General features: G+C 32.5%; 1 protein-coding gene across 1 annotated transcript; it reads right to left on the minus strand.

Annotated features, from left to right (window-relative positions):
- Positions 1–68: 68 nt before the first annotated feature.
- LOC137918738 (trypsin-1-like) lies at positions 69–11,957 on the minus strand. The gene is made up of 6 exons (XM_068761623.1): positions 11,866–11,957; positions 9,519–9,696; positions 3,492–3,608; positions 1,190–1,356; positions 526–677; positions 69–272 (listed from the first exon to the last, which is right to left on the minus strand). Exons 1-6 carry the CDS (start codon positions 11,930–11,932, stop codon positions 69–71), a joined length of 885 nt encoding a protein of 294 aa, XP_068617724.1. The 5' UTR covers positions 11,933–11,957.
- Positions 11,958–16,245: the final 4,288 nt, after the last annotated feature.

The raw sequence follows: 16,245 nt of genomic DNA on the forward strand, positions 1-16,245 counted from the left end.
AAGCTATTTACAAATTAACTTTAAGGTTTAGTATCGAATACATATCAATATTATCTTTTGAAATCATTTCATCCTCTCCCTGAGAAAAACCTGAAGGCTGATCTAGCGTTATCAATGTTCACGTTTTCAACAATCCAGTTTGTATATCTGGAGACTCGGGTATAAATGCCTGGCATTCTAGCTCTTGCACAACCGCTTCCAGTGGAAACCACACCCACCACCATGGAGTGACCTTGGTTTCCGCGCACCATCAATGGACCACCGCTGTCGGCCTGCAAAAAATCATGAATGCCATGATGAAAATTCCTTTTAAATATTATATTTCTTTAAAATATCTGACACGGAACTCTCCAAAACAAAAACGTAGTCGCTTAAAAATACAATCACGAGTATGAATGTATTAAAGTTTGTTCACACATTATTTCTGAATCTACATAGCCCACTATTTAAGGTCCAGTAAGTTTTCTGCTAATCTAAATTTTTTGACTAAATTATGTATTAAATGCTATTTATAATACGACTTACCCAACAAGAGTCCCTGCCGCCTTGTTCGTGCCCGGCGCACATTTGTGTGGAGAAAATCTTCACTTTGCTTCCAAGGGATTCATACCAACTGTTGCATTCATCATTGGTGACAACGAACACGTCTGTCTTCTGAAGGACGTTGGGTCTGTGACCTATAGGAAGAATAATTTTATTAATACCCTCTACTAGACGAGGAAACATATCAATCACATACAAATACGAAGTATTAAAGTATTGAGGTATAGAATAAATTTCGTTTTTTTTAAATGTTAACAAGAATGAAGTTTAATTTTATAAATAATGGCAATATGTCTCTGATGTGTCAGATGACGATGTGTTCACCACTTCCAGGTGTGAGTGAGTTGGTACATTTTACAACTTAATTTTACTGTCTGTTAATGTCACTAATGTTTGGCTCTAACTATATAATGTTTGTATCAAATTCGTTATAGTCTTGGTATTCTAATGATTAAGGATTGCGATTAAAAATCGCCATCGATTCTTGGCATATATTGACACTAAAAGTAACAGAAACATTGTAAGGAAACGAAAATATTGTAACTCTTGTATATGTGAGGGATATCTGACTTTGACATCAAGGTTAAATCCTTATATCCCTTATTATCCAGATCAGGAATCTAAATAATAAAACAAAGGTTCGTACCTATACCCCTGTCCTCATTAGTAAAGCCCCACCCTGCTACGGTGGCCTGTGTACCGCTGAAGTCCGAGGAAGACGCTTGGGGCAAACACGCCGGCCTCAGCTCGTTCGTCCAAACTAACTGACGGAGAGTTTTCAACAGGGCTACGTCATTTGATTTTCTATTGCATCTGAAATGGAATATTTCAGGTCAACTTTCTATATTAAAGCATCTTCGTTCGCCATTGATTTATAATTACAATCTAATTTGATTACAATACTCGCTAAATTTTTTAACATACGATAAGTATATAGCTATTTCGATATGGGTGAATATATAAAGGATTTTTTAACAACACATTACGAATGAAGTGAACTATGTAAACTATGTAAATGCCATAAAAGTGAACATAGAAATATTACATTTTATGCGAATACACAGTATAATATAATAGCTTATATATTCAGCGCAGTTAATTAACGCGGGCTGGTTGCACTACCACTGGTTGTGAGTTAACCATTGATTAAACTAGTTTTTGTAAAAGCCGACCAACATTATGTTTTAATCAATGTGTTAATTTGATTTCGTACTGTTGGCTCGTTTATGTATGTATATTTGTTATTTTAGTTAACACTATAATAAAACGCCGGTTGTGAGATTCGAACAGAACTAACTTTTATTATACGTTCAGAAACATACCTACATTTTACTTTATAACAATGACGGTAGGAACACTATACAATCTATGTTCCAATAGATGGCGTTACATATATATTAATTAATGATAATTTGTATATTATTTCAACAAACACCTTTGGCTAATCGTGTTTTGTAATTTTTTTTTAATTTTCATTTAAGAATCTATGGTATTTATTTGTTATTATTTTATATGTAGATACTATGATCTTTTTAATCATAAATAAGTATTTAATAGAATACACTTTTGCATTACTTTGCATTGTTCATTTACTGAGACTCGCTTTTTTATTAAGAAAAAAATGAAAAACGCAGAGTTTTTATTTTATTTTATGGGAATTATAAAGTGATTTTTGTGTGAGTTATTTTATTTTCAGATACGCCATAGATATTTCGTCATATACGAGCTTCGTGACCTTGAATAAAGTAAGTCAAGTACTCTTTTTATTATCTGACATTGAGATTCATGTTGGACAACCATTTCTTTATTGTTTGCTTTCTGTACAGATTAAAAAAGTTTTTTGTTTCTGAGTAATATATGTAATTATTCATCTGCATCAATGTTTCTACCCAAATATGACAACATAAATTTATGAAAACAATAGATGACTGGTTAAAGGTGTAACAACAGCCTTAAAGCGGTGAATGTAATAATTTGTCAGTAAATGGCTTTTTAATATAAAATGATAACTCTAAAAATATGTTACTGTTTAATAACAATTAAGTGTGCTACAATAGATTGATAGTAAAAACTAATAAATTTAAATATGAAGTAATCCGAATTTTGAACCTTTTTTCGTTTATTTCTGAAATGTATGATTTATGGATATTATATACCTTACATTAATTGACAGTATATAATGTTCACATTAATCACTTTAAAGCTTTTACAGATATAACTAAGGATTCTATATAAGCTAATTAATGCCAAGGAAGGCTTCTCTAAAAATCAGATTGGATCACAGACATGCTTATTGATCGTAACTAAAAATTTGCTTACTATTATTTGACAGTAATAATACGATAATTACTATGTCTTTGATGACCATTGCAAGGCGCTGCTTGCATCCGGCGACTTCTCGTATTAACTATGCCGTCGATTCACTTAGGCCTAACTATACCGTGCGATCCCAAAGGTCATCGATTGCACTGCCACTACAGACGGGCCATTCGTATATGAATTACAAAAATCTTTCTCTAGTCTCATTAAAGCCTCTTTTAAACCATACCAATATCACGAGTAAACGTATTAGAAACATGTTTACTGTGACGAATTATATCTTATACTAGCTGATCCCGCAAACGTTATTTTGCGAAAAAAAAATTTTAATTAACAAATAAAAAATAATGGGTAATCGTAGAGTGGTGAAAATTTAGGGTTGTATGTATTTTTGTATGTTGTGTCATAAAAAAATTAAAAGAAAAAATTTAGTCAAATTCTTAAAAAAAAATTTTAAGGGTGAACAACCCTAAGCACTCAGAGGTATGGAAAATAGATAGTAGCCGATTCTCAGACCTACTGAATACGCAAATAAAATTTGGTAAAAATCGGTCGAGCCGTTTCAGAGGAGTTCAAGTTCGAACACCGTTACACGACAATTTTATATATTAGATATAAACAATACTTACCTGTATTCAGGATGCGGTAAGATTCTCGATAAAGGTTGATTTACATCATTGCTCGATATATCAGTGTAACCCGCAACTACGCTTAGCTGTTTTGACTTGTAGAACTCGTCGAACACACTAGAAACAATGAAGGGAATTTATATGCTGTCTTATATTAATAAATATTAATATATCGATCAAATACTTTATCTACCTAATCAATGGTTGTTTATTTAAGTAAAAAAAAACCTATCAGTGCTAACGTTTTCGGAATTAATTAAATCAGTTATTGTGAATTGTATGTTCTATGATATTCTCGAAAGAATATATAAAGGTCCTTCTTCTTTTTTCGGCTGTTATACGCCCACTGCAAGCCTTAGACCTCCCTAAAGATCGACGCGATGATTGGTCTTGCACTGCCCCTATCAAGCGAATTTCCGTAACCATAATAATGACGTCGGTCTACCTATTGGTTGTCCTTTCAAAGATTCAATACAATTCCGCAAAGCGTTAGAAGATAAAATGCAGAAGAACTTCCAGTAATACATCTATCGTTGTCTTGCATATTGCGATAAATGGAAAAACAAGAGAAGTAAGAGAGTAATAATCCGACCGAAACCGTTCTACCACGTTAGGTACTGCGAAGGATTGTTAAATAGAGTTACAGCGGTTCCAGACGGACTAGTATCAAGTTATTGCGGTCTTTAACAATAAAATTTCTTTTTGGATTGAGTTCCAGTGGGACCAAAAAGGTATTTTTATTTTACAGGTAGTGGCTTTTAGAGCTAAATGGCTTTCTGGGGAAACATACTATGGGCTGCTACGTTCTACTATGTTTTATCGATTTGGACAATAGAAGTGTAAAGTTATAACTTTTGTAAGAATTATTCGAAGGATTCTAGAGAGGAAACTTCGAGTCGGTAGACGCGGCATGGGCAGGCACTTCTATTGTCTATTGTCTCATGTGAAGTTTTTGCTGTTAGCCTTGCGGCTTTTACAACTTCATCGGAAACTAGTTCACGGAACGGAGGGGTCTGTGAACTATATAAAATGACAGGATTCGAGTTTTCGAACCCGTATCAGTACTCGGCGGGGAGACAAGGAAATCACAAAGGTAGTGGCCGCGAGATAGTAGCAGCGGGGCCCACCCAGCTAGCCCTCGAGGACACAAACCCAGCGCGACACAGTCGGCCGGCAGAACTCGCGGCTAGCGCGTCTGGTCAGTGTTACTGAAGCGTACTGAATGAAGAGTTAAGCGTGGAGGGCAGCGTGGACCACTCGGCAATCTAACGAAGGATACTGATCCTACCTCGTACCGTCCACGCTGTTTGCGGCGGCGGCGTCGGGAGGTCGACGCCGTTTACGTAACGGACGGTAGGAAGTGTGGTGAATGATCTTTGAGCATCGCATTGACGACATAGTCTGAAGCTGTTTGATACGAGCAGCGCAAGATTATTCATTGTGGCGATCTTGAAGGTAGGGAGTTATGCTTGATGAAGATGATGAAAGGGAAGATATAAGATTTTTTTGATTAGTAAAAGTGAAAATAATTAATATCACTATGAGAGAAATATAAAATTATATCGATATTTTAAAAAAAGTACTTGTCTGATATCGATATTCTTAATTGACTGCACTACGAATACAACCTTAAGCTTGTATTTCTCTTTTTAAACGTCTCATGTCTCGTATACGAAAACTTCAATAAGGTTATTTAACTTTTTTTCTTTACGTTCTTTCGACTAAGAGTCGGTGTTTCCACTCTCTGTTCCACCAAATTGAAATTCATGAAGGCACGCAAAAATTCCTTAAGTGATTTTGGTAAGACAGATTCTATATTAATAGTCTGCTATAAAAAAGAAATACAAATTGTTTTCTGCGAGATTTATAGCTCGTTGCAGAAGCGATACAAATCCAGCTGAAACTGAAAAAGAACTTGAGATGTAATAAATAATAAGCGAAGCCAAACGTTCAACATGTTTTTATAAAAGTACGTCGAACTTTAATTTTCTGCTTCGTCTTTCATTTTTAATCTTCTTTTATATTTACATTTTAAATAATAATATCAATTGTTGTGTCTCAAAACGGGTATGATTATTTGTCTAGAAAACCATTACCGATTTTCCCAGGATTTTGTGTACCTTCTCAACTTCATTGAGCAAGCAAATCTTTATGGGCAAATCTTCTATTACTAGTTTAGAAAAAGTTAAAAGATCTTTTAAGTGCTAAAGTTATTACACTGTAAATTAATTCATAGAAAACAGCACTCCTTGGAAGTCGTATGTGGTCTATTTCAAAGTATAAAACATGTGTAAATGTTACATACATTTACATTTGATTTTTTTTTTCAATTCTTTATTATTTTAATACAAATATATTGCCCCGGAGTCTCTCTCGACTGTATTTTTCAAGTCTTAGGTGTTTATTAACACGTGGTTGACTCAACTAGATGTTAAAAAGACAGGTAATAAATACATCATATTATGTATTTATCATCATCATATCATCGTATTATGAAAAAAGGATTTTTGAATTTCGAATCTTTTTTTTGACATGGGTGAACGTTCTACGCTGCGTTTTCCAGTCCGCGATCTCTTCTAGAATCTTAAGGTCCTAGCAGTCATCTGTGGTCAACTGCCACTTTAAGCTGCCCACCCGCTGAGCTATATTTGTTACTTTCGTTCATCTATAGAATCAACTACTCATTCCAGAATCGATACCGTAGAGAAATCTCGACTATAAACTTTATTATTAATATAATATATTATTACTAATAATGTTATAGTAATTATGGAGGCGGTTTTAATAAGTTACTAATAGAAATATTAATTAAAGCAATAATATTCGGAGTCACTACATACACAATCTCATTTCAATTGCCTTAACTTGATATAGACGTTTCCCTAGTATACCATCATAGATATTACATATATTGTACTTATATATATGTTGCGCGAGCTGTCATAGCTCAGCGGTAGAGGATTGAGATTTCGGTCGTAATCGCGGGTTCTCTTCCCGGTATTAGGATTTCTATATAATTTACATACACAGATACGATTGGACAATAACTTCTGGTCTGAATGGTCAGTTAGTATACAATAAGAATAAAAAATAAAACCTTTGATTTTTAGATGGGGTGTACTTTGCATAAATTGACAAAGGAGTTAAAAATTCTCCACTTTAAAACTTTTACATATCTAACTAATCGCTATGAAAATCACTCTGTCATTTATCATGGACTATGGATATATATAATAATTATTTGTTACATGAGTAACTAAGCACAAAACTGCAGAATTCCTATAAACAATCACCCTGTATCACATCATCAGTTATTTAGCATTAGTAACAACGTATATGTTGTTTGAACAAAACATAATTCTTCTATTAGGGTCAACTCTTCAAATATTAGATATAATAAGCTGGATTCTGTAATATAGTTCTGCAACCAAATACAGTACAATTATATTACGGAGACCGGAAAGTAGTGTCGTTTCTGTCGATATATTTTATAGAAAGACCGATTGATTTTTATAGCTCCGGCATTAAAAATTTATATGCTAGATAGCAAATGGTTGTTGATAACGAAGGTGAATATATTCTTGATTAGAAATAAAAACTTGTTAAAAATGTATTCGTGTGAATTTAACTTAAGAAAGCGACATTATTTTCCCGTCCCCCTAATATTTTCATATCGGTTGACAGACCGGTGATAAACTACAATTTTTTTTCATTACATCCAAATGTTGTCTAAATCGCGAAATTGGATAAGACCGCTAATTGTACTTTATTGTGGTCATTTAAATGTTTCAATTTTCTACGTCATTTCATTGTCTCGGGCTATCCGTAGCCGTCCACTGTTATAAATGAGAGCAATTAATAAAAAAGTAATCATAATTATTGAAATAATCAGAATGTGCTACTAAAGATTCACTATCAGTGTTATAAAAACACAACAACCTTTTAACTATGAAATCTTTGAGATTGATATCTATATAATAACACTTTAGCCATAGATAAAAGCAATGTTTTATGAAGGTTTAAAATACTTGTAAACATCGGTGGCGTTTTAACGACGTGCTTCATTGCATAAACAATAAAATTCAATCTATGCGTGTAATTGGTAATGTTATATCTTTTACGAGCATTTTATTTAAGTCTATAAATATTTAAAAATATAGGCTTGTCATAAGAAGAAAATAGTATATATCGACAGTGATTTTTTTAAATGTTTTCAGTGGGATCTTTGTGAAGCTATTTTTATATACTTGTAGCTTTGATGAGGGAATCCACAAACTATTAAGGGGACCGGAAAGTAATGTCGCTTTTTCAAGTTAAATTCACACAACTACGTTCTTATAATGTTTTTATTTATTATTAACAATATATTCACCGTCGTTATCAACAACCTTTTGCTATCTAGTATACAAATTTTTAAAGTCGTAGCTGTAAAAATCGATCGGTTTTTTCTGTAAAATATGTAGACAGAAACGATAGGTTTCGGTCCCCCTAATATAATTGAAGTGTAATTGGTTGCAGAATTATATTACAGAACCCAGCTTATAATATCTAATATTTGAACTTTTATTGACTTTTATCTGACTCTGCAGACCATAAGATATTGGCCAGTTGTATTTCAATGAAAAAAAGAAACATATTTAAGACTGATCACTTTATACATGGTGATTGGAAACAGGTGTCTTTTACATTTTAGCTTTTTGATGGCAAAAAGGTATACATTTACCCCTTTCAATGCGTTTTAACCTACAAGCAATTACACTGTCTAATAGTTAAAAATATACATAAACAATACACAAATATTTATTAATAATAAAATGCGAAATAGTATACAAATATCGACTATTTAATATAAAAGTGGAAGAAATATGGAATACAAAAATATTCCAGATAAGAAAAAAGGAAATGATACTAAGACATTGAGGGATTGGGCTTTTCTCATTGACAAGGGTAACTTATTCCAAGGGCGAGTATCGTGTGCAGTAAATAACTGTGAGGTTTGTCAAATATAATCTAACACTTGATTGATGATGATGATGACTTCACAACTATAAATTTCATATCTCTTAATTTTTATCACAAACACTTGAGGATTACAGTAGAACGATGAATAAGGAATACTGATAAAGGTAAGATATATTGCGTCTTAGTGGGTCACTGCAGTGAGGGTCAAGCACTGTAGGTGGAGACCTCATTTTGATAATATCATATATTGCATTTAAACTGCAGATTGCAAAAAAAAACATTTAAGTTTAAACAACCTTTTGTTAGGCCTTAACCTTTTGAGTTTATCCATTGATATTTACGTATTTGTATTTTTGCTTGCATTGTCCACGTGGCTTTCAAAATATATATTGTGATAGAAGATGGGAGAGAAATAATCTTAATGTGATTGAAGTTTAGAGAACGAAGAAGTTTAGCGGCCTTGTAGATGAGCTGATGACCTTGGAGGTTTTACGAACTATAGTTGTAACTAAGTTTGAGGGTGAGTCGCGGCGCGGCGTTGGGAGTGAATTCACGAGGAGCACAATAGACCATAAAAATATGGTCTTATTGAAAATTTATGGGGGAGGTCTATTGAAAACACAGTGGACGTTCAATGATTGAAATGGTGATGACGATGATGATTTGATTTATTAATTAAAAATACTTTTCAAAATAATCATTTGTGTTTGCTTTATTGCTAAACTTCTAATTATTAAATTAGAATATATCCACTTTTATTTGCGAAAATAAATATAGAACACACAGTGAATATAATAGAATATACTCTTTTGCAGGTACATATAGCATATCGATTGTAAAGCATTCGATACTGTTACGGTAAAGGAAGTCGATTCAGTTAAAATGTGGTTCTGTACACAATTTTGAGATATTTCTACATAAAGGCTCCTTCTGGAACCTCGATGCAGGGTTTTTCGCTATTTATTACATCGAACAGGGACGTCAGCTTGCTCTAAAGTTATTCAAGATACTCAATGGCCTTAAAATAGTGTGATTATCAGATATTATTATTGTGTAAGAGGTTACCTGCATATGCAATGGCCAGCTGTCAATAGCCATCGGTCATTAATGACAGTAGCGCCACATTGATGGGTGCCCTGGCGCCATATGCTCGCAGCCCAGGGTATCTCACCAGGAGCACTGTCGGTACCCCCCACTATGCGACCTCTTCTGGCACTTTGTACGCCGCATTCTATATCAGCGACTGTAAAAAATTGTACAGTAATTATGAAATTATTGTGTATGTGGCTATTTTATTAGCTAGCAGTGGATGGCACATAGCGTGCAGGACAAATGGCCACTGGGGTCTTATGTTTCTGGTTCTGGTTCTTGTTTCTGGAGTCTGCGGATCAGCAAGATCAGCAAGCATAGCGTAAGACGTATGCCCACAACTTGGACAGACGACCTTGTCCAATTAGTCGGAAAACGTTGGATGCAAGCCGCATCCAACTGCTCCTATTCTATTAGGTAGATTAAAGTTCACCAGTGGACAATCAATGGTGATTGTGATGAAACTAATGATGGAGCTATTGGACTGAAGTCCAATATAAAGTAGCATTTAACGCTAGGTCTAGAATAATATTTGTAATAAACCTTTTACACTCTACCGCGGAATAAAAAAGATATTTGTTGTAAATATGAAAGATAATTTATTAAGTTATAAATCAAATGACATTACAAATCTATATTGATACTGCGCTTTCCAGTAGTTTCTTTTAGATTCGATTGTGTATACTTTGAGATAATCGAAACTTACAAGTTTTAGTAGAATACAGACACTAACAAGTGTCTGTATTTTATTAATCTCAATCTAATCGATTCTTTTTTTATAACAGGTGTCGAGCCTGTTCTTTAACATACTGGTATTCTGTGCAATACACCAGGTAACTTGTATGTTGCGACCACCTTATAATTAAGAAAATGTTTGTACAGTTGTTTTTAAATCTATTAGTGGCCACATTGAGTATTTGCATTAAAATTAATGATATATTTGTCTTCAAATTTATTTATTTGATCTAAAAGTGGATGTAATAACGTATCAATAATAATTTTATTTGTGAAAAAATACACATAAATCGTGACCTTTATGGTAGTTAACTTTCAAAAATAAATTGATTTTTTTAAAGGCTTTGGGCCAAGCATTTGACCTCTGTAGTGCCTAATATTTAGTCATAACGAGGTCCACGATACTACATTCTTGTCTAAACGAAACCTTTTGAATCTTGACTTGAAAACTCCCAAGTTTTAGGTACCTGAAAACAACGACCCTAATAGGTTGTTCCATAACTCGGCTGTTCGCATTACATAAGTAGTATTAAAACGCTTAGTATGGGTTGACTCGCAAAGTCTGATTCTTAAAAGAAACATACATGATTGTTTTTTATTTGATAACTTAAAATAGATAGAGATAGAAAATATCAACAAGTAGAAGGGATTTTTTATTACTTTATAATTTCGCTAACGTATTAGAGATTGCGTGTGAAGCTTTAAAGCAATTGCCTAATGACATTAAATTATTCTGCATAGTAATAAGGCTTTTATGTGGTGACTTTATGAATACTACTGTAATTTGCGTAATTTGCGTAATGTTTGGTCATGAGTCTTTGATATCTTAATTGCCTGGTACAATTTTTACACATTAAAAACTTATAACTTTATTAGTCTGCATTTTGGTCTTTAACCTTAAAAACAAATGTCATAAAAACACCCCTGTATTTAACAATGATAAACATATACATGCGTATGTGTATATTTATAAACTTTGTACACATTTCATGATTTGATGATAATGATTTTTAACTGATATTCCATGGCAATACATGCTTCACCATCGACCATCATGATCTTGTAGATCACATTCCTTCCCAAAAATACTCTTTCGTCTGTTAAGTAACACGTAAAATGTGGGGCAAAGATACGACAAACTAAAAAATAATAACAGGCATATATGATGAACCAATAGATGATCAGAGGCATATATCACAAATTCAAAAATAATGAGGTGCAGATGTACCACAAACAAAAAATTAGTGAAGGGCAGATAAAGCAAACACCAAAAAATAATGAGACAAAGATTTCCCCCAAACAAAAAAATGATCAGAGGCAAACATACGAAAAATTAAAAGATAAAGATAGATATACGACATGGATCTTTCTCAATTATTAGAATATTTAGCACCATAAACAAATATTTTTTTCAGAGTAGATCTCGGTACGGCATAGTATGAAAAGTAATTAATCGCAGAGAATTTGAAAAAATGACTCGTTAAAAATTTAAAACTAATCACACAGGTTACAATCCTAATAAAAATGTAAGTTTATGATGAAATTTTTTTCAAATTTTTCTTAACATTTTTTTTAATAAAATACTTACCGTTGACGTAAGAAAATCCTAAACGTGAACACAGCAAAATCAATAAGGGCACAATGAAGCGACACATTTTCACGACAACAAGTTATTATCTGATGATGACACTCGAATGTATTGTGTTTATATTATCTCTTCTTAACTAGGTCTAGGATATACGAAATATCGATAACGATATAACACGAAGGTGCAAATGCAACCACTCGTGTCAAAGTGCGAGCACTACTACATCGTATGCGATTTTCATAAGGATATTTAAGGTAACTATGATTTGTATCGAAATGACCCTCCTTCGTTAAACTGAAGGCCTGACCCCTATATGTCTTCATAGTGATGGGTTAGTAAGCGGGACGACACGTTTATCGATAAATTATTTTTTTTTTTATACAAAAGTAAATAAAATAGGAAGAGTAATTAAAATTTGTAATTAAATCGATACATCGTTATATTAAATTCTGGTTTTATGTACACAAATAAATAAAATTGAAATATCTCTTTGTACGATTAAAATAAACGCCTTTTACTACAGACATATAAATATGTATGCGGTGCGTATAACAAAATATTTTTTTTTCTAATTTTTGTCTGTATATCTGTCTGTTTGTACCGACTAATCTCTGAAATATCTGTACCGATTTTGACGCGATTTACACTTGCTGGTAGCTAATGTAATAAGAAGTAAAAAACTAATAAATAGTCCCAATAAACTACATATTTTTTATTTAAATTCCTCGCTGATAAAATCGCGGGCACTGCTTGTGTTCAATAATTTTTTTGCCTAGTGTTTCTTGGTTATATATTTAATATAAATTAGCATTAAAATCCCTGTTTATCTTGGATATCATTTATCCTTTCTAGTAAGTGACGTAAGGTATAATATTACTATACAAAACACGTCATTGTTAATTGGGAAATTAAAATATATAAAACATTTTTTTCTTCAAAAGCCGAAGGTAAAAATAAAACTTTTATGTCTAAGACTACATTTCATAGAATTAGTATAGTACCTCTGCCTACTTTAGTATCTTTCTTTGGGCAAAGATTACGCTCTTTCAATATGACCAGAAAGCTTAGGTTGCAAGATTTTTATAAAAATCAAAGAACATTTTTGTGCTGGGAAGATCAGGCGGAATGATCTCAGCTATTTTTTAGTCCATTCAAAAAAATACGAATCATGTGCTTATGTCCAAGCTATTTTAATGTTCATTATACATGTAATTTAACGTTCTTTTAAAATGTTTAGTCCCACTGAGTTTCTTTCGCCTGTTCTTCTCAGCTTCGAACAAGTAGACTCAACTTGACATTAATAAAGTTCTAATTCATTTTGAACCGAAAAAAATATTTGTTTGTAAATAAATTTAGTTAATTTTAATTGTATATAAATTAAATCAATTTTTTTATTCACCCTGACTATTAATTTAGTCAAATATAATTCAGTTAATTATTGTAAATTTAAACTAGAGGTTATTACTGTTTATGTTGTAAGAAAAAAGGGTGTTAAATTTATCGTTAAATTATTTCCCATGAAAAGTTGTATAATCTTTCTCATACAATTTCGACAACAGAATCAATAGAAAAAATCAATGAAATTTTTTATCGACAGTCGATAATCCACCGTAACGTCACTATGTTCATTTCATTGTCAGGTTCGCTTCGCAGCCTCGGTCGATAAGCGCCGATAAGACTCGCGGAACTGGATATCATTACGCATAAATGCATGAGTATCATCGAAATATTTCTATGCAATGTCAACCATGAGTTACTACGCCTGCTGATTGTAGGGTGACCACGCTACTCTGAATTATTTTACATTTTATCTATGAAATAGATTGTATTATACATTTCTATTATTGATTAAATTGTGCAGTATTCACAAAACAAAATTCAATCGAGGCGAAATCATTAAATCTTGTAATCCAGAATCCGTAGTATGTGATATTCTCATAAAACTTCTAGGTGAGACCATAATAAGAGTAGTATTGATTGCGGGCTTTTTACACTTGCCAAACAAAGAGACTGGTATAACATCATATAATTTAGTTGAAGATAAGTTTATTGTAAAAAATAACATCAGCATAAACGTAAAAATTTATTGAGTGATCTCAAAACTAAATAATATTAAAAATATCCATAAAGAAGTTCTGAAAACGTTTTCAAGGGTTAAAGATATGCACATTTGTTTGTTTTTCATAAAGTCAGTAATTTATAATATTAATGTTCGAAATTCCAAGTTCAGTAAAATTGTAATTTAATATAATTAGTACAATAAAATAGCTTGGTTAATATACGCACTAAGTTTATAATCTGTATCGCATATCCTTACAAATTTCTTGAGCAATAACCAAATTAATAACATTCTAGTACGAATATAATTATAAATTATGAACCATATAAATTTGAAAAATGTTTTAATTGTATCCGGTCATAACAAGGTAAATCTTTAACCTACATTGTCGTGTGTTGTCTCTTCGGATTGGTTTCCGTAATCAAGCGGCATTTACTTCATCAAAATTTTTGATCCATATCATCGTGGAAAAATTACGACAGGGTTAAACATTATAGACCCATATAATACATATGACAAATATAAAAAAACGTTACTGTGAACAGTAGAAAACTTCTATATAGCAAACTTTTTTAATCGATAACTTTCGCCTACTATGTGAAAGAGTAATGATTTTTCTTCTTATTTGATCTATATTACTAGTTATCTTAACACAACCAGGCTACGGGTTTATATTAATCTATATATATTATACAAAAAATATCCATTAACTTATCGCTTTTTCTCGCGAATGTAAAATTTTATAATGTCTCCTTTTATCTTATTTTAATTTCATTATCGTAATAATTATGCAATCATATATCTCATATTTAAACGTAAAAATTTTTACAAACCTTTAACTTTATATCGTTAAACACAATATGATAATCATATATGGACAAGACAAGGTTTAAAATTAAAATCTTCCTATTCGACACAAAAAATCTTAGGTAGTTCCGCATATACGATGTCACCTTGACTCGAGAACTCAAGTATTTCCAGATCTTAGTTAATTACCCATTGTTTTCATCAATGAGAAACAATTGAGAAGAAAAATAATACAAAGCTTATAGTGTACATTAAAAATTGTTATCCTAAAAATAGTTATTAGGAAATATAGTGTTACACGAATTCAAAATATCAGATGTGTTTGTACAAGAAATATTACATGATCGCGAACGTAGGTAATTTGGTGGTGGCGGTTGTGTTTAGCATTGTTTGCCGCATACGAATTTACCAGCGGGCTGGCGGGCGGTGCATTTCATTGCACGACTACCACTGCATGTGCGGAAGTGGCTTAATATTGGTCCTTACCTAGTAGATTATTTTAGTATCATTTTTTATATTTTTAAGTTATAAAAAAAGATTGAAAATTGTACCTAAACTCTAAGAGGACAGTATGCATTATATAAGAATATGCATGCTAAAAGTAGAAGACAATGTACATAATAAAAAAGTAAAAATATGTTAAAGAAGTTTTATTGTCAAGATTGGAAAATAAACAGTTGACAAACTCTACTTTGTAAGATTTACGACTCAATCATTTTCCTAACGAGGGGTTTAAATTTTTTAAAGGAATTTCTAAAACCATCAAAATCTTGTCCGACGACTGCTCATTATACTTGTGTGCTAAGAATAGCATAGTATAGCCAGAAGGCTATCGTTATTTCAGCTCATAGATGCCCACTGCAAGGTACAGGCTTCCTCCACAACTATCTATGGGGAATATATCATAATTGCCACGCTTGGCAGGCGGGTTGGCGATCGAAGTCAGATGTTATTATGGTGCAGAAGGCGCTGCTGCATGTTCTCTGTAAGGTTTTTTCTGGGCAGTCGCAATCCCTTAGAATTAACGCACGAAGTGTGAATTATACAAGGTTGTACTCCGAGAATTGAACCCGCGACCTACGATCGTTTCTCTACCGCTTGACTACCACTGCTCTTGTTCAGCAGGTCCGAACAATTATTAATATTAAGATGTTTAAAAAAAAGGATTTTGTCCTAAAATAATTTCAAGTGTGCTAACCCTACACTGCTAAGCTAAACACCTCGTGTGATTTACTCGGCCAAGTGCATAGCTAAGTGGAGCAAACGCTTTTGTCCCACTTACGTGATTTTTAATAATAAATCAATACTGGTTAATTATAAACTATTTCCTTTTATTCAATCTCAACGCACCGAGTTAACGAATTTTTGTTATTTACGTGGGAAATTTTCGTAATAAACATTGATGTTCATTTTAAATTTTGTAACGAAAATTCGAAAAGACTTTGCGTATATCACTCTGTCTTATTGCCAAATTGTTTATTTACGTCTCGTTTTATGAACAGAAATGGGCCGTG

Source organism: Battus philenor, unplaced genomic scaffold, assembly GCF_028537555.1.
Source record: "Battus philenor isolate CCGP_79_NKW_IND1 unplaced genomic scaffold, ilBatPhil1.0.hap1 SCAF_15, whole genome shotgun sequence".
In the NCBI taxonomy this organism is placed as follows: Eukaryota; Metazoa; Arthropoda; class Insecta; order Lepidoptera; family Papilionidae; genus Battus; species Battus philenor.